Below are 20,420 nucleotides of genomic sequence, written 5' to 3' on the forward strand. Positions count from 1 at the left end.
CTTCATGTTGAAGGTCATAGGTTTTATTGGTTTAATTTACAAAGTACAAATATTTGTTGGTTCTATGACAGATTTTCATAAATGTTCAATATGAGTGCCGCCTGTGACTCTGCACACGTCAAGTCTGTATTCGAGCTCGTGCCAGACTCACTGAAATTTCTTGAAATTTTTGGTGCCAAGACCTACCGTAATTTTCGGACTATAAGCTGCTACTTTTTTCCTTCATTTTGATACCTGTGGCTTATAGTCCAGTGTGGCTTATTTGTTGATTTTTTTAGGTAACACTTTATTTGACAGCGGTGTCATAAGACTGTCATAAGATCATCAAAATTATGACATGACACTATCATGGACATTATGTCATTAAGTGTCATTTGGCAAATCATGTCACTAGCTCAATTTTTGTCCATGTTGGATCTTTTGCATCCATTCAAAAGTGAGATCATTTGCCGGATAACACTCAATGACATATGTTATAAGCATTCATGAATGCTCAGGACAGAGACATGTCATAATTATGATTGTGTAATGACAGTCTTATGGCACCACTGTCAAATAAAGTGTTAGCAAATACCATAACTAGCAATTGATGAAACAATTGGAACAGTAACTGAAGAAATATTTAGCACAGAACATGATTTTTGATTGTCATTTACATCTGCAATGCATGCTAAGAGGCATGTTGGATGACAACAGTCAACAGCAGGTGGCAGCAGAGGTTGACTGTCTCCCCCAAGGGAGCAGTGATGGCAAAAATGAAGCTTCTTGAAGCAATAAAACTTTGCACTAATTGGTTCAAAGTTTAATGATGGTTCATTTGGTCTTATGACAGTCGGTCGTATGATGCCGCTGTCAAATAAGGTTGTACTGGTTAATATCTTTTGGTGTAAATATCCCATGATACAGTGAGGACAGCTGCGGCTTATAGTCCAGTGCGGCTTATCTATGAACAAATGCCTTTTTCGTGCCAAATTTGGTGGGCTGCGACTTATAGTCAGGTGCGCCTTATAGTGCGAAAATTAGGGTAATTTGTTTTGTAGTTGGTGCCTTTTTTGCAAAATTTGTGAAGAAGGCCCACTGCACTGTTTCCGGCGACTGAGTCTGAGCATACTCCAACACGCAAAATGCCTTTTCTTTTGAAGTGAATGGCATTTGTTAACCTGAAAAGATAGAAATGCCAAACGTTACACACAAAAACTTGAAACATTTCTACACAAGCTGTGAAAATTTGAGGTCATTCCAACAAAAATTGTCAAAATTATTGGCTTACGAAATGGGGTCAAACATTTTGGAACACCTTGTATATTGTTAGCATAGCTAGATGAAGAAAGAAACTGTATATTTGTTAAAAACACAAATTTTAAACTAATTATGTGAGATCGAATCACTATTGCGGCGCACTGGATACAATAGCAAACAATTAGTGGATGTTTAAATAACTACAGGAAGTAACACAATACATTTCTTTTTACAGAGTTGATGTCCCTGAGAAAATGGTCATTTGAATTGTTGAAAAGGTACACTTATTGGCCACATAAGTTGACACATCTCATCAATCTGCTATAGACCCTACTCACCTACGTCACAAAATGACGAGTCGCTGTATCCCGCCGCCATATTGTCCGTATTTTTTAGACTTATTCTCATTGTTTTCAATTAGTCGTGCAAGTTATAGAGCAATTCTGTCAAGAACGGCAAGCCGTTGATGTGAATCCCAAAAACAGACCAGGAGATCAGGTAAAGCTAATGTTTGTGTTTAATAATTACAACAAAGGGAGCACGCCAAAAATGCGGGTTTAACAAACTGAGAGAGCACGCCAATAAACGCGAGTGTAATAATAAATTACAACAAAGGGAGCACGCGAAAAATGCGGATATAACAAACTGAGAGAGCACGCAAATAAACGCGAGTATAATAATAAAGTACAACAAAGGGAGCATGCGAAATATGCATGAATATAACAGAGTACAAGAATCAAACTACAAAGCCCAAAAGAGCACTAAAGTAAAGATGACCAAACCAAAATACGACCGTAGAACGTCGAGAAACTCGAAGGCTGACGATGAACACACAGGCGGTAAGCAAGGCAAGTAGCAAGCAATAGTCCGACACTTGCAGATGGTGACAGGTTTCCTTAAATACTGAGCTTTCCTAATCAAGCACAGGTGTGTCGCATTACCCCGCCAATCTGGCTCGATCAGGTGCTGCATAAAGAAAAAAGAGCTGAGAACACACACAAATATGACAGAACCCCCCCCTCAACGGACGCCCCCTGGCGGACCACCTGGTTTCGAGGGATGAAGGGAGTGGAAATCCCGCAGCAGCGACGGATCGAGGATCCAGGAGCGGGGGACCCATTGGCGTTCCTCTGGGCCATAACCTTCCCAGTCGACCAGGTACTGCACCCCTCTACCCCGCCTCCTAGAATCAAGAATGGTACGCACCGTATACACCGGCCCACCGTCGACCACGCGAGGAGCAGGAGGAGGCACTGGCGGAGGGTTCAAGGGGCAGGTGGAGACCGGTTTGAGCAGGGACACATGGAAAACTGGGTGGACCCTCATGGAGCTAGGAAGCTTCAGCCTGACAGAGACCGGATTGACCACAGCATCCACAGCAAACGGACCAACGTATCTAGGGCTCAGCTTCCTAGAAGTCCCAGCAAGGTGCAAATCCCTCGACGACAGCCAGACCATCTCGCCTGGACGATAGACCGGAGCAGGTCTTCTGTGGCGGTCAGCTATCTGGCGGTTGCGTGCTGCCGTGCGGACCAGTGCAGCCCTTGTGTTCCTCCAGACTTTATGGGCCCTCCTCAGGTGGACCTGGACAGACGGCACAACTACTTCTGCTTCCTGCGACGGGAACAATGGAGGTTGGAATCCGTATGCGGTCATGAATGGTGACCTCCCGGTGGCTGAGCAAACGAGGGTGTTGTGAGCATACTCCACCCACGGGAGGTGTGCTGACCAGGAGGCTGGATGCAGTTGACAAACACAGCGGAGGGCGGCCTCTAGCTCCTGATTGACCCGTTCTGTCTGTCCATTCGATTGCGGGTGGTAACCAGAAGACCGGCTTGACGTGGCCCCCAATGCCTTGCAGAACGCCCCCCAAACTTTTGAGACGAATTGTGGCCCCCTATCAGAGACCAGGTCAGTAGGAATGCCGTGAGCTCGGAATATGTGCGCCACCAACAAATCAGCAGTCTCCAGAGCTGAGGGTAACTTGGGGAGTGCGACAAAGTGTGCCATCTTTGAGAAACGGTCCACCACAGTCAAGATGACAGAAAGACCTTTGGAGCGCGGGAGTCCAGTGATGAAGTCCAGTGCCACATGGGACCAAGGGCGAGATGGAACAGGAAGTGGATGCAGCAATCCAGCTGGGGGACGATGAACCGCCTTGCCTCGAGCGCAGATGGTACAAGCAGCGACGTAGTCCATGACGTCCCTGCGCATACCCGGCCACCAAAACCTCTGGAAAATGAGGAAGAACGTGCGAGACACACCGGGGTGGCAGGCGAACTTGGAAGTGTGACCCCATTTCAGCACTCCTGCACGTTGAGCATCTGGAACGAATAACTTGTCAGCGGGGCAGCCTCCAGGCACCGTTACACCCCGCAAGGCCTCCTCCACCAGACGCTCGACCTCCCACCGTAGCGCCCCAACAATCAGGCGGTCAGGTACGACCGGCTCCTCTGAAGGACCCTCCTCCACCGGTTCATGGATCCTTGATAGCGCGTCAGCCTTTCCATTCCTTGACCCTGGACGGTAAGTAATTGCAAAGTTAAAGCGGGTCAGGAACAACGACCAACGGGCCTGGCGAGAGTTGAGGCGTCTGGCAGCCCGAAGGTACTCCAAGTTTTTGTGGTCTGTGAGTATCTGGAACGGCTCTTCCGTCCCCTCCAACCAGTGCCTCCATTCCTGCAAAGCCTGCACAATGGCGAGTAGCTCCCGGTTGCCGACATCATAGTTTGCTTCCGCTGGGGTGAGGCGGCGGGAGTAGAATGCGCATGGGTGCAGTCTCTGGTCGACGGTAGACCTCTGGGACAGGACGGCCCCCACTCCGGAACTCGATGCGTCAACCTCGACCACAAACGGAAGATCAGAATCAGCATGGACCAGGACAGGTGAACTCGTAAATGCCCGTTTAAGGCCTACAAATGCGGCCTCTGCCACCGAAGACCACGTAAACGGCCTTTTGTTGGAGGTTAGTCTAGTAAGGGGCTCGGCCCTCATACTATAGTTACGAATGAAACGTCTGTAAAAGTTGGCGAACCCGAGAAACTTTTGTAGTTGCTTACGCGATGTTGGAGTCGGCCACTCGGCTACTGCCTGAATTTTAGCGGGATCAGGCCGGAGCTGTCCCTTTTCCACAATAAACCCCAGAAACTGTATTGAATCCTGGTGAAACTCGCACTTCTCTGCTTTGACAAATAGTTTGTTTTCCAGAAGTCTTTGCAGAACCAGGCGGACATGTTGCTGATGTTCCTGCAGGCTTCTTGAGAAGATTAAAATATCGTCCAGATATACAAAACAGAATACATTCAACATGTCGCGTAACACATCGTTTATGAGGCTCTGGAATACCGCAGGCGCGTTAGTCAGACCGAAAGGCATGACCAGGTATTCAAAATGCCCGAGCGGTGTTTTGAAAGCGGTTTTCCACTCATCCCCTTCACGAATCCTGACCAGGTGGTAAGCACTGCGCAAATCTAATTTCGTGAAAATGGTGGCTGATTTTAATGGGGCGAAAGCCGAATCCAACAATGGTAAGGGGTATTTGTTCTTTATAGTAATCTCATTGAGACCCCGGTAGTCAACGCACGGCCTAAGACCCCCATCTTTTTTGCCGACAAAGAAAAACCCTGCCCCCAAAGGAGAAGACGAAGGGCGAATAAGGCCAGCAGCTAAGGAAGAGGAGATGTATTCCCTCATTGCCTCTTGCTCCGGTTTAGAGACCTGATATAACCTTGAATTGGGCAGTGGGGCATTGGGCAGCAAGTTAATGGCACAATCGTAGGGACGGTGCGGCGGTAGGGTCATAGCATGCTCTTTACTAAAAACGTATTTGAGATCGTGATAATCAGTAGGAACATTGACCAAATTAACTGGCTCGGTCGTCACGTGTGCTTGAGCGGGAAGTAGACACGCCGACCGTAAACAGTGTGCATAACAGAAAGTACTCCAAGTTACTATTTGCGTTTTAGCCCAGTCAATATTGGGGTTATGTACTTTCAACCAGGGGAGCCCCAGTACTACTGGAGCAGATTTACACGGCATAACCAAAAAGCTTCGGACCTCAAAATGATTGCCCGACAGTTTTGTTTTGAGTGGAGGCGTAATAAACCTAATATCCGCCAGGGGTCGCCCATCGAGATCTAAAACCCGTTTTGGCCTAGCAAGTCTTATTAACGTACAGCCAAGAGCGTCCACAACACTCTGGTCTACAAAACAATCATCTGCCCCCGAATCGATCAGAGCAGTAAACTTAAAATTAACCCCACCATGTGACAATTCACACGGCAGTTGCAGTCTCATAACGCCTTGGGGGTGTCTGGGTTCCTTTATGTCGTCGCGGGGCAACTCACTTGACGGATTGCTGTCATGTACGAACCTCGGCCCCCCTCGGGCGAGGGGAACCCCAGGAACCGAAGATCCAGGTCGACGCGAAGGAACAGCGTCACAGGCGGCGATAGGGTGTCCCAGCGAGCCACAATAGAGACACAAACCTGCCTCCAACCGCCTCCGTCGCTCCGCAGCAGAAAGGCGGCCGCCACCGAGTTGTGTAGGCTCCCCTCCCGTCGGGACTGGACTCTGCGTCGGCGTAGAGACGGACGGCGGCTCGACGAAGCCGTCTTTATGGACCGCAGTCGGGCTGCTCCGCGACGACGACCAACGACGTCCCCGAGGCTCCATGGCACGTTCCCTCTCCCGTTCCTTCAGACGATTGTCCAAAAGCACGGACAAGGAAATCAGGTCCTCCAGATTCGACGAATCGTCCCGGGCCGCTAACTCGTCCTTCACTGCAGAAGACAGCCCACGCCGAAAAATCCCACACAGCGCCGCTTCTCCAAAACCGCACTCCGCGGCCAAAATGCGAAACTGAATAGAGTAGTCTGCTACCGTCAGATCGCCCTGAAAAAAATCCAACAGGCGGCTGGCTGCCTCCTTGCCCCTAACCGGATGATCAAAAACTCTCACGAACTCAGTCTCGAAAGTTTCAAAACAATTACGGACCACGGGCCTTGTGTTGCTTACCGCCATGGCCCATGTAGCCGCTTTACCGGTGAGGAGACTCATTACATAAGCTACACGGGATCTATCACTAGCAAACGTAAAAGGCTGCTGGTCAAAAATAAGGGAGCACTGATGCAAAAACTGTCGGCAAGCACCTGGCTCTCCCTCATAACGATGAGGGTGTGGCAACATAGGCTCCCGAAAAGACGCCGGCGGGCTCATCGGAGGAGGGGCGGGCAGGTCGGGCGCCGCGGTAGCGACAATTATACCTCCGGGTTTTACAGGCGGAGCCATATTCGCAACTCTTGTGGTGAGCGAGCTGATCACATCCACTAATTTGCATATCGATTGCTCGTGTTGACTGATCATTTGGTCGTGACCAGCGAGAGCACGGAAAAGATCCTCCGAGTCCGTGGGATCCATGTGGTCGGACTATTCTGTCAAGAACGGCAAGCCGTTGATGTGAATCCCAAAAACAGACCAGGAGATCAGGTAAAGCTAATGTTTGTGTTTAATAATTACAACAAAGGGAGCACGCCAAAAATGCGGGTTTAACAAACTGAGAGAGCACGCCAATAAACGCGAGTGTAATAATAAATTACAACAAAGGGAGCACGCGAAAAATGCGGATATAACAAACTGAGAGAGCACGCAAATAAACGCGAGTATAATAATAAAGTACAACAAAGGGAGCATGCGAAATATGCATGAATATAACAGAGTACAAGAATCAAACTACAAAGCCCAAAAGAGCACTAAAGTAAAGATGACCAAACCAAAATACGACCGTAGAACGTCGAGAAACTCGAAGGCTGACGATGAACACACAGGCGGTAAGCAAGGCAAGTAGCAAGCAATAGTCCGACACTTGCAGATGGTGACAGGTTTCCTTAAATACTGAGCTTTCCTAATCAAGCACAGGTGTGTCGCATTACCCCGCCAATCTGGCTCGATCAGGTGCTGCATAAAGAAAAAAGAGCTGAGAACACACACAAATATGACAAATTCATGGAAGCCCCGGTGTTATCTGACGCTGTAAACTCATTGGATGCGTTGCATAAAAGGCGTTATGTGGAAAAGCTTCAGTTTATCCATTCGCCAGATCCATATTTGATGCCTAAATCAATGTTTTTCGACCCGCTGTCTTCGCCGTCTTTGCCTGACATCTGCTAGCTACCCTGATATTTACAACTATCTTGTCCACACAAAATCAGCCTATTCTCACAAAAGTTTGAAAAACTTTAAGAGCTTGGAGGCTTATAAATACTTCGTTGCTGGTTGGGTGAAACAGGTCCTCGTCCACGAAAATTCGGCAGGAATCTATCTTGTGCTCGGGAAGGTGAGTTACGAAATTTTCAATTCAAAATCTTTTGTTCTTGCTAACATCCACTGTCAAGTCTAATGTATTTCATGTCATTTGTCAATGGAGCTAGGGCTTTTAATGTTTATATGGTTTAGCGATAGCATTCTCACTACATACATATATAATATGTCATAAATATGAAGTACGATAGCACTACTCCAGATTGTCCCTAGTTGAATTTATTTTTTGGCTTTTGACCTCAATAGTGAAATTGTAAATTAATTGTATGACAACTGTCTGATTATCCCCTTATAATTATATATTTTCAGGTAGTTCATTCACAACGTCTGAGTGTATGTTGTCGGCGATTAGCCTAGCAATGATCTTAATTGTGGTTGTCAACCCAAAACCCTCTAAATATATATTAAATGCATCTTACCAGATATAAAATGACTACTACATAATCTGTGGTAGTCGTTTGGAGCCCAGTTTTCTCGTTGAATTGCAGCAGTCAATCTCGGTCTCCTCTCCGTGTCTCTCGGAATACGGTAAAACTTGAAGTCTCTCCGTCTATCTTCTCTGTTTTTGCAACCGACCGCCACACACGACTTCACCATTTTGATTATTAATGTTAACGAGCAGAAAAACACGCCATAATAGGAGGAATTTACGAAGCGCTAATGCATTAACATGACGAGTATACGGACAACAAGGCGCGGGGGCGTGGCTGTGACGTCACGTGAGTAGGGTCTATTAAAGAGAGAATTGTCATTATTGATTGATCATGTAAAAGCTGCATTAATTCAACAATGTTTACTTTTGTCGTGATTAGGGATGGGAATTGATACGATTTGTACGATTCCCATCCCATTATCGATATTGCTTAACGATTCGATTCTTGTTCGATTCTCTTATCGATTCAAATTGGGGGAAAAAGAAGAAGAAACATTTTGATTGGCATCTAGTTTGTTTAATCACGACCTTGCAAGCTCACAACGAGGTCAAAAGAGGCCCAAAACCTAGTTGTTAACTGTGGCAATATGTAACTGTGTCAAATTGACAAGAATGTGTAACATTTTACTGATTTTTTTTTTCTAATAGAAATTTTAAAAAAAACTTTTTAAAAGGACATATGAGCTGATAGCACTCAAAAATAATCAAATAAAAAGATACATACTGTCAAATACAACAGAACACTGCGTAGTGCAAATGTGCAAAATTAACAATTCTTTTGCAGAAAAATAAGCGTGTCTGCTTTTTCAGGTAGGATACGTGATCATTCTGGACTTACAGTGTCTCCAGCAGTGGATAACACCCTCTTAGATGGGGTGGAGAAAGACTGTACAAACAGAAATTGTTCAGCAAGTCCAGACAGCAGGGGCAGAGTATCTCCTTTGTTGTCCCAAATATTAACAAGTTTATAATTAGGTTGGTGTAATTACATAAGAATGGTTGGATCTCATACAATATAAGATGAATTTCAGCACAATCCTCCTAGACATAGTTGGGCTACTTTATGTAAAAGCCTTTTGATACTGAGTAGAATGAAAGTGGTTTGGGACCAATGGGACCATTCTATCTCGAATTACGGGCGAAAATGCACGGATTAGCCGTAGTTGTCAGGTGCAATATGGAAAGTAATTTGCAACATCCTCTCCCGTTAGTCATGGCAACACAAAAACAACATTGGATGCGGAGATATATACTTTTGTGTGAAATCAGTAGTCAGATTGGCCCTATGACCCACCAAATTCAGATTATTCCGAGAAAAACACTGATTGGTGGACTACCGACCGAAATGAGTATTAAAATTGCTAATAATTTTTTAAAAAATGGATTATTTTAGATGCATATGTACATGTTATATTTTTCTTACAGAGTATTCGACGAGGAATACGATAGACCCATTAATAGACTTTTTTTGGGAAAAATCTCCATTCCTTTAAGTAGTCTCATGAATAATGACTTGGCCTGTGAAAACCAATGCAAAAATCACTCAGCAACGTCTTTCTGGATTATACTTGGTGAGTGGTCCCTCTTGAATAATCATGTAGTATTACTTGCTAAGTCAAGCGTGCGTAACATGCGTAAATTACGTGACGTAATTCGTGCTGGTCGGAATCAATAAGAGAATCGTAAGATAAACTGCCAAACGATTCAATAGATTTCAAAAGTACCAAACCAATTCACTATAGGAACCGGTTCTCGATTCCCATCTCTAGTCGTGGTAGTCTGTGTATTGTGTAAATTGAAATGATACATAATTTGTATGTATTTAATGGGATTTAATCGATATTTTGTATCACATTTTATTACTTTGTGTAGACGTACCTAATGAATTGGCCAGTGAGCGTAAATAACAGTCAATTAAAACTTTATGGATTAGAGCAGCTATGACCTGTTGCCTAGTAATACTATTGTAGCACCAGATTCTGAGGAATGCATTGGTTTTTTTTTTTTTTTTTTTTTTTTGGGGGGGGGGGGGGGCGGGGACACATTGCCATGTTATTATTTACGCTGCCAGCATCATAAGGACATGATATCATTTACATTTGGTGTGTGCTGATGATTGCACGACTGGTTGCTGTGTGAGTGTCAAAGCAATGATGCAGGGGCTCTCACTGCCCACGTACCTACTGACAATACGCTGTTGATTTTATTGCTCCACAGTACAAAGCCAGACAGCTGGCATACACAAAACACACACACACGCATACATTGCCTGCATTGACAGCACGTATCCAAAGGATCATGTCACACACCTCTGCAGCATTCATTGCCTCGAGCTGTGTATGTTTGACGGACAGGCCGTCCCTGTACCCAGACACATACTGTAAGATCCCTGTCACATTGTATTACACTGTCTGTGTTTGTGTGTGTTTGTGGGTCTGGTTTATGTCTAGAAGTCAAGAGTGTGGCTGCAGCAACTCACCCACCCTCATGATACCGGCCACTCTTGTCAGGGGGAGACAAAAAGCTGGAGGGCGAGTGAGATGTGGACCGATATAGAAGGATGCAATGTTTTCTCTGTTTAAGAACATTATTTTAAACGTTTAATTGGATATTGCACCAGCATTCATGGGTATTTGCTACCAAAATGAAATATATTCTTGATAACTAAATGTGTGGACTGTCATTTGAAAGTAAGTTGATATTATGATACAATGACCTTGTGTGAATGTTCCTAGAAATACTAGCTTTTATTTACATTTATCTCCGCTGTTACGCATCCGAAAAGTAGTGTTTTTTGTTGTTGTTTTCTTTTCGATTCATTAAACCAAGATTCTTACTGCTGTGATGCACATGATAAAGGTGAGGTCTGTCCCCTTAATTTTACTGAGCTACAGTATACAGCTTTTGCAATAGACCTCATTTGACAGTGTTTTCAAATGGGAATTGCACAGCAGCTTAGCTCCTCAAAGTTTAAATTGACAGTGAGCCTTGCTATCTCCAATTTCCGTGAACCCAATCAGCACATAAACACATTCTATGATTAATTGGCATGTTTTGTCAACAGGGATGCCTTGTTCTCTTGAACTTTCAAGTCAGGATGTTTTGTGTGCTTTGATGTGCTGACAGGCAGACAAAATAATCGTACTGTAACTGGTCCACTGAGTGTGTCTGGTCTGTTTTTGGCCCTCTCCAGGGATTTGGGCCCATGAGCTTTCCCTATTCTCCCCTGAGACCTAACTGTTAATTAGAAGCTGATCTGTGGAATGAATAGCCATTAATGTGTGTATGCGGGTGTGCGTGTGTGTGCGTGCGCACACTTACAGCACAGTGTGATTCTGCTCTCTTCTCTAATTAACAGGCAAAGCAGTCATCCTGAAGTCTTCCTCTCTTTCAGACCCTTTTCTGTCTCTTTTTAACCTTTCTGCCCTTCCTACATCACTCACTTTCGTTTACTTTTTTCTCTGTCTCTTTTCACTGTTGAACGGTGCTGAAGCGGTCTCTATTAAATACCTTTTATTCCTCGCTTTTATTAAAGTTCTTGAATCATGATTGTTATTAAAAAAAACACACACACACAGCTAAAATACAACTGCAGTCCTGTTTAACAGATATACAATTAGAAGAAATTAATTCTTTAAATGGTATTAATACAAGTGTCTTTTTTTATTTTCTTGATTAACAAATATTTAATTTATTTTGAAATGTTTTTATTTTAAATGTTTATTCTAGTTTCTTAATTTTCTTGATCGTAACCTTTAAAAACTGAGAATGACCAGATGAAACATCAATATTGCCATTTGCCGTCATCATAATAATCTGAATCTGAATCATCATGTCATCATCAACGGCAAAAATCATGTATTGTATGACCTGTTTTTTGTTTTTTATTTATCATTATTTTTACCTTATGATTGAGCACTGGTATTACCAGTGATAATTGTTCGTACTCCTCATCCTATGACTAATTATAAATGATTTAAATTACATTTCATTCATTCATTTTCCGAGCCGCTTATCCTCACAAGGGTCACGGGTGTTCTAGCCAATCCCAGCAAACTATGGGCAGTGGACGGGCCAGCCAATAGCAGGGCACAAGGAGACGATCAACCATTCACGCACACACTCATACTTGGGACAATTTAGAGTGTTCGATCAGCCTACCATGCGCATTTTTGGGATGGGGGGGGGGCCCGGAGAAAACCCACGCAGGCACGGGGAGAACATACAAACTCAGGCCGGAGCCCGGGATTGAACTTTTTAATGAACCTGGTGTGTAATTTAATATATTGATTTCATTTTCCAATCACAAACTCTACAGCACAATATTCCTATCATTAAGTTTTGGTTATTCAAAATGCCCACATCCAGTAGCTACATTCAAACTGCCACTCTCGTTTGGTGAACTATTTCTAGAACGTCACCTCTCTGTCTTACCATCTTAAACAATTTTTTAAGCTAATACATGATGATTGTGTCTGTATTATGTGTTTTTTTCCACATAGCTCGTACCTGTGGGAGCAACCTGCGGGGCCCCAGAGGGATCATAACATCTCCTAATTACCCAGTCCAGTATGAGAACAATGCCCACTGTGTCTGGGTTATCACTGCACTGGACTCTGCAAAGGTGAGTTTTTCCCTTAATTGTTATGGTTCTTAAGCCTTTTTAATGGAAAAATGTTCAAATTTGTTGGTGACTGAAGGTGTTTTTGGTTCAAAAGCAAAACAATTTCCTGAAATAAGGTTTCAAGTTTTAACCCACATTTGAAGGGTATTTTGTCATATTTTACCAACTCGCATTTCCTCACATTTGCAGATCTATTAATGAAGAAGTATTAAGTACTGTAGTTAGTTGTTTTTTTTAATAACATTTTTTAATTATCATTTTTAATTCAACTAAAGTTCGCATGATTGACCACCAAAGAAAAAAAGGAAATACAGTGCATTGTTACTTGAAGCATGTGTCTACAGCCAGTGTTATTTTTGCCCTACAAGCACATCATTGTGTACTGAACTGCAATACATTTGTTATTCATATCCATATCAACACTTAACTCCTATCTTGCATTGGTTAATGGTGCAGTAGGAGTAAGTGAGGGAGTGTGACTGCCCAAGGAGATGCATCCCTATGAGCATTGTGTATTTCTGGCGGTTCAAAGGTAGATGTACCACAACCCAGGCAAAAGTTCAGAGTTGAGCTGAATGGGAGATGATGGATGACTTTCTTGCAGAAGACAACTTCGGGGCTTTATCATCCTTTTCTTTGTCCTCACACATCTTTTGCATTGACATGACAGCTGTGCCAAAGACATCCCGGGGTGTTATTGGGGTGTCAAAGAGAATCTCCTTCTTAGTTGACAGGAATGTGAGGTGCCGCCACCAGGCTTATTCTTGCACGAAACACCACGGAAGAACTTGGTGGTAGATTGACTCCTCAGTGCATCATTTGAATAAAGGCAGTCGAGCATGTTCGCAAGGCTATCCATGAATTCTTATACGTGAGCTGGTGCCATCACTGGTCTTTTTCCGAAGCATGAAGTATCGGGGTTTTGGCGGGCCTTGGTTTAAGCAACAGATGTAATAATGTGGTGAGGTGTCTGCCAGGATGAAGTGCAAGAAGCTGGACTCTTGCTGATAATTTCAGTTAACATCAGCTTGGGAGACATTGACACTTGTTTGTTCTAAGTCTTGCCATTTAATTTGATTAGTTTTTAAGTGACATCTCTACAATCAAGTGCCCTAGCGTGTGTTCAGTGTCAGGCTATTAAAAGTCATCGTAAAGGGACCATAAACCACCCATGTCTCCTGGTTGCGCTTTATGCTCAAGTAGGAGATCGTTTCAAAAGACACACTTTGGAATTCCTGCTCTATTTATTGAATTTCATTTGTACGCACTCATTATTTTCATATACTAATAATTGTGGATAAATGAGTTGTTCTAGAGATGACAGAATCAAATACAGTACTTGAAATACGAAGTTACTTGCAGTATATACAGTGGGGCAAATAAGTATTTAGTCAACCACCAATTGTGCAAGTTCTCCTACTTGAAAAGATTAGAGGGGCCTGTAATTGTAAACATAGGTAAACCTCAACCATGAGAGACAGAATGTGGAAAAAAAACCCAAATGATTTTTAAAGAATTTATTTCCAAATTAGAGTGGAAAATAAGTATTTGGTCACCTACAAACAAGCAAGATTTCTGGCTGTCAAAGAGGTCTAACTTCTTCTAACGACGTCTAACGAGGCTCCACTCGTTACCTGTATTAATGGCACCTGTTTTAACTCATTATCGGTGTAAAAGACACCTGTACACAAACTTGTCAGTCGCACTCCAAACTCCAAGACCAAAGAGCTGTCAAAGGACACCAGAGACAAAATTGTAGACCTGCACCAGGCTGGGAAGACTGAATCTGCAATAGGTAAAACGCTTGGTGTAAAGAAATCAAATGTGGGAGCAATTATTAGAAAATGGAAGACATACAAGACCATTGATAACCTCCCTCGATCTGGGGCTTCATGCAAGATCTCACCCCGTGGCGTAAAAATGATAACAAGAACAGTGAGCAAAAATCCCAGAACCACACGGGGGGACCTAGTGAATGACCTACAGAGAGCTGGGACCACAGTAACAAAGGCTACTATCAGTAACACAATGCGCCGCCAGGCACTCAAATCCTGCACTGCCAGACGTGTCCCCCTGCTGAGGAAAGTACACGTCCCGGCCTGTCTGCGGTTCGCTAGAGAACATTTGGATGATCCAGAAGAGGACTGGGAGAATGTGTTATGGTCAGATGAAACCAAAATAGAACGTTTTGGAAGAAACACAGGTTCTCGTGTTTGGAGGAGAAAGAATACTGAATTTCATCCGAAGAACACCATACCCACTGTGAAGCATGGTGGTGGAAAAATCATGCTTTGGGGCTGTTTTTCTGCAAAGGGACCAGGACGACTGACCTGTGTAAAGGAAAAAATGAATGGGGCCATGTATCGAGAGATTTTGAGTGAAAATCTCCTTCCATCAGCAAGGGCATTGAAGATGAGACGTGGCTGGGTCTTTCAGCATGACAATGATCCCAAACACACAGCCAGGGCAACAAAGAAGTGGCTTCGTAAGAAGCGTTTCAAGGTCCTGGAGTGGCCGAGCCAGTCTCCAGATCTCAACCCAATAGAAAATCTGTGGAGGGAGTTGAAAGGCCATGTTACCCAACGACAGCCCCAAAACATCACTGCTCTAGAGGAGATCTGCATGGAGGAATGGGCAAAATACCAGCAACAGTGTGTGAAAAGCTTGTGAGAACGTTTGGCCTCCCGTTATTGCCAACAAAGGGTACATAACAAAGTATTGAGATGAACTTTTGGTATTAACCAAATACTTATTTCCCACCATGATTTGCAAATAAATTCTTTAAAAATCAAACTGTGATTTTCCGTTTTTTTTTTTTTCCACAATCTGTCTCTCGTGGTATATTGACAACTACAAGCCTCTCTAATATTTTCAAGTGGGAGAACTTGCACAATTAATGGTTGACTTAATACATATTTGCCCCACTGTATTCGCAAAAAGGTCAAACAATTGAGCAGTATAAAATGAAGGCATTACACAATGCAGGAAGACACTGCGACCTAATCAGAGAAAAAAACAGCTTGACAAAATTAAATGGGTAGGGTTTCATAGGGAGGATACAGACAGTTAGTTTCAAACATCCACAATTTTGCTATTGTTCTTAATCAGACAAACTAAAGTTGCCCTTGAATAATCTAAGTAGCCCTAAACATTTGGATTTAATGTTGAAGTTAGCAACACACTGAAACTAATTCTAGAAAATGTTGGTTAGTATACATAAAGATATACAGCACTAGGCTGTACTACCCACACATCAGTATGGTCTAGAGCAGAGCCAGTTGAAGTGTTGTTTGGGTTTCCTTATGATTCTCTATTGGTGAGCTCAAGGTCACCACACCTCCACAATTTTGTGAACGCAGCTTTGTTGTTGAGTCATTGTTGTATCTGCATGAATAATTCATAGACTTTTCGTACAACATCTCGAGTCTTTCCAGTTCCCTGACACTATTATCTTCTCTTCATGTCTGATCACATATCCCCATCTCTTCTCTCCTGTCCCCTCTCTGTGCATTCCCGTCCCTCTTCCCATTAAAATGTACTTGCCTCATTTTCTCTTACCCCTCCCTATTTTTTCAGCAATCACTCCATCTTCTGCACCACTCCTTTAGCATCTGCATATTCTTTGCCCACTGTACACAGTGTAAGTAGAAAGAGGGAACACAAAATGAGAGCAAGATGGCACTGAGCTCATTTAAGCGATGCAGAAGAAAGAGGCTGAAAGTATAGATGAGGCAAAAAAGGCTAAGTGTTCAGCCGACCACATCATACAAGGAAAATGAGCATCAAAATGGAAAATCCTGCATTTTCATGCAGGCTTGGTTGACTGGAGAAGTTAATAGAGACGCTTTTGATGATGATGATGGAAACAAATTGAGCCAATCCTTATATTGAGTCTGATATGGAGTATGGTTAAGAATAGGAAACTATAATTCAGTTTGGGGTCCTTCACTGCTCTCTCTCTCCACCAATATAATTTGACAATTCCTTTGTTTAATGGACGGATGAATGATGGATGCTGTGTTCCCCCAACCCAAAAAAAAACATCTGTGTTGTTCCGGACAGACAAGAAAACTGCAACATTTGACTGAATCTTTAAGGCACTGAAGCATTAGTGGCTATTAAAGATGAACACGAATTCAGCAAATGGAAAAGAAAACAAAAACAACCATATTAAAACATTTAATGTTAAGGGTAAACATTTTTATTTGAGATATAGTGTAGTTTTTTTTCTTGTTTGATGACATTCCACTTTTACTCCAAAAGGCTTCTTTAGTTATAAATTTTATGTTGTCGTCCCCCTGTTTGTTTCTGTTCTTTTTGCTTTCAGGGGTTGGGTAACAATAGGGTTGTTTTTGTTGTTGCTGCTGCTATTGCCAGGTTTGGTTAGTGATCGACCATGCTGCATACCAACTTGTTGTTCTCTTGCCTTGTAGCAACAAAAAAACTTGGTTAGTTGGGGTTATTCCTTTCAACTTTGAAAATCTTTTGGAGTGAGCTATAGGACTTCTTTTAAGGAAATATCCTTGAAGATGGTGTTGTTAGTCTCTTGGGGCTCAAGCAAGACATCCCTGGAGCCCCCAACCCACCCATGTACACCGCAAAAATGTGTTTTTCCCCCCACATAAATGCACAACATATGTTAACAATATATAAGGCCGAACAGAAAAATAAAGCTGGCAGATAATACAATGGGGCAAATAAGTATTTAGTCAAAAAGTAATTGTGCAAGTTCTCCCACTTGAAAATATTAGAGAGGCCTGTAATTGTCAACATGGGTAAACCTCAACCATGAGAGACAGAATGTGGGGAAAAAAAAACAGAAAATCACATTCTTTGATTTTTAAAGAATTTATTTGCAAATCATGGTTGAAAATAAGTATTTGGCCAATACCAGAAGTTCATCTCAATACTTTGTTATGTTGTTTGTTATGTTGGCAATAACAGAGGCCAAATGTTTTCTGTAACTCTTCACAAGCTTTTCACACACTGTTGCTGGTATTTTGGCCCATTCTTCCATGCAAATCTCCTCTAGAGTAGTGATGTTTTGGGGCTGTCGTTGGGCAACATGGACTTTCAACTCCCTCCACAGATTTTCTCTGGGGTTGAGATCTGGAGACTGGCTCGGCCACTCCAGGACCTTGAAATGCTTCTTACGAAGCCACTCCTTTGTTGCCCTGGCTGTGTGTTTGGGATCATTGTCAAGCTGAAAGACCTATCCATGTCTCATCTTCAATGCCCTTGCTGATGGAAGGAGATTTTCACTCAAAATCTCTCGATACATGGCCCCATTTATTCTTTCTTTTACACAGATCAGTCGTCCTGGTCCCTTTGAAGAAAAACAGCCCCAAAGCATGATTTTTCCACCCCCATGCTTCACAGTGGGTATGGTGTTCTTCGGATGAAATTCAGTATTCTTTCTCCTCCAAACACGAGAACCTGTGTTTCTTCCAAAAAGTTCTGTTTTGGTCTCATCTGACCATAACACATTCTCCCAGTCCTCTTCTGGATCATCCACATTCTCTCTAGCGAACCGCAGATGGGCATGGACGTGTACTGGCTTCAACAGGGGGACACGTCTGGCAGCGCAGGATTTGAGTCCCTGGCAGCGCAATGTATTACTGATAGTAGCCTTTGTTACTGTGGTCCCAGCTTTCTGTAGGTCATTCACTAGGTGGAACCGTGTGGTTCTGGGATTTTTGCTTACCGTTCTTATCATTTTGACACCACGGGGTGAGATCTTGCATGGAGCCCCAGATCGAGGGAGTTTATCAGTGGTCTTTTATGTCTTCCATTTTCTAATAATTGTTCCCACAGTTGATTTCTTTGCACCAAGTGAAGAGTTACAGAAAACGTTTGGCCTCCGTTATTGCCAACAAAGGGTATATAACCAAGTATTGCGATGAACTTTTGTATTGACCAAATACTTATTTTCCACAATGGTTTGCAAATAAATTATTTAAAAATCAAACTGTGATTTTTTTTTTTTTTTTTTTCAACATTTTGTCTCCCAAATTACAGCCCTCTCTAATCTTTTCAAGTAGGAGAACTTGCACAGTTGGTGGTTGACTAAATACTTATTTGCCCCACTGTATACATTAAAAAAAACAAACTGAAAAATATTTAATCGTATAACTAAGCAATGTCATATAAAATAGACTTATACTTAAAATTACACACTTAAGTTGATTTTTTAATGAAATACGCTGGGTCAAATGACAGCGTAAAGTGCAGGTTATTATGGCGGATGAGGTACAGCCCCACAAGGGACGTTTGTGCCTGTGCTGTCATTTGAAATGTCGATTTCTTGTCATTTCTGTGTAGTATATTTTGGCAGCCCTTGGGGGTCCCCAAGCAACTGTCTGGCTTGCCTGTCCGCTAGCACCGCCTCTGTAGATAAAAAAACACTGCTGTTCTCAAAGGTCTATAATATGTTTACATGAAAATGAATGTGAACTCTGGATAACAAAAAAGCTGTTCCCCTGTGTTGTAGGATGTGTTTATTTAAAAGTATGCTTTGTCTCGCCAAATAGAACTCGTTGCACTCCCTACTACACTGTATTACACCAACAACATTGCTATATTTTATCCTTAAGGCAAACCAGCTTTTGTCTGAGGGTGTTGGTGGGTTTGAAACACTTGGAATCTTGTGTTTTCAGCTCAAACAGTGTTTATATTTGATAGCAACATGGTATAACCTGCTTGAGTAGCTGTATTATGTGATCCAAACTAACAGAGCATCACATGGGAGTCGCCTCACTATTTCACGCCTGTAGTCTTTCCATCCTGAGAATCTTAACAACAACGAACTTCACTTCAAACAAACAAAAAAGGTTCTACTCCGACTGAAAGCACATTTTGATCATGTGGTGCCACGAAAACGTTTTTGCCCATATTTTAAAATTCACACTTAATATTTCAGTTCATGCTAAACAGTACTTTCCATTGACTTCCAAAATGTAATATTGCTCTTGGCTGCCAAGACAGTTTAGTTTGTTGCTATCACAGAATCTAGTGTTTTTCTTGGTTTTTCTTGTTAATAATTACTGACAATGGAGCAGAAGGTGCACACAGTGCTCTACCACATTATTCATTAACTAATAGCTGACTGCTAAATCTGGCAGAATGAGCTTTTCGGAACAATATGTCAGTTATTATATTTTTAAGATGTCCTTGTGGGAATAGAGAGCACTGTGAGTGAGACATGTTTGCAAAGTAAATTAGAGTCAGGAAACTTCATTCATGTTCATTCTTCTATGTGGGAACATTGTGGGCATTGCAAGTTGGAGAAGAGTAGACAAAGCTTGTTAATGCTTGTTACCGGTATCGTTGTCCTTCAATTATCTATCATCAAAAATATGATAGTACAACAGGCTTAATATTCCAGACCAAATGAATGTCCTTTTAAACATGATGGAGATGTCGCTTGATCATAGCAATCCACAAACCAACCTGTGGCCTATACTACGAACCGAGTTCAACCTCCCCAGAAGTAATCCAGTTTAAATATATTTCTTGTATATGAGAGCAAAGCTCCGCATTCGTTTACATTCAGCAATTTCAACGATCAATTTGAAGCGTTTCCATACCCCACTTCGAATCGCACGGCATACAGTGTTCTTACGCAGATATTCAGCATCACCATTGGAATGCATATATTGTCCCTGGCGAAAGAGCGCACGGAGAGGCACACAATCTGCCCGTTTGTGAGGGCCTGACTTCGGCGGGTTACATTATAGTGACGTCCGCCTCGATCAGTTGGCACAGGTAAAGAATTCCCTCAGCTGAAAATCTTTCATGGAGAACATC

At 42.8% G+C, this 20,420-nt stretch overlaps 1 protein-coding gene across 2 annotated transcripts in view; it reads left to right on the forward strand.

Annotated features, from left to right (window-relative positions):
* The window catches only part of LOC130927696 (CUB and sushi domain-containing protein 1-like), a 687,910-nt gene that overhangs the window by 426,088 nt on the left and 241,402 nt on the right, over window positions 1-20,420 (forward strand). For both annotated transcript variants that reach the window (XM_057853669.1, XM_057853670.1), the window contains exon 10: window positions 12,493-12,614. In XM_057853669.1, coding sequence (XP_057709652.1) covers window positions 12,493-12,614 — 122 coding nt within the window. The remainder of the gene's footprint in view (window positions 1-12,492; window positions 12,615-20,420) is intronic.

This window comes from Corythoichthys intestinalis, chromosome 1 (assembly GCF_030265065.1).
Source record: "Corythoichthys intestinalis isolate RoL2023-P3 chromosome 1, ASM3026506v1, whole genome shotgun sequence".
In the NCBI taxonomy this organism is placed as follows: Eukaryota; Metazoa; Chordata; class Actinopteri; order Syngnathiformes; family Syngnathidae; genus Corythoichthys; species Corythoichthys intestinalis.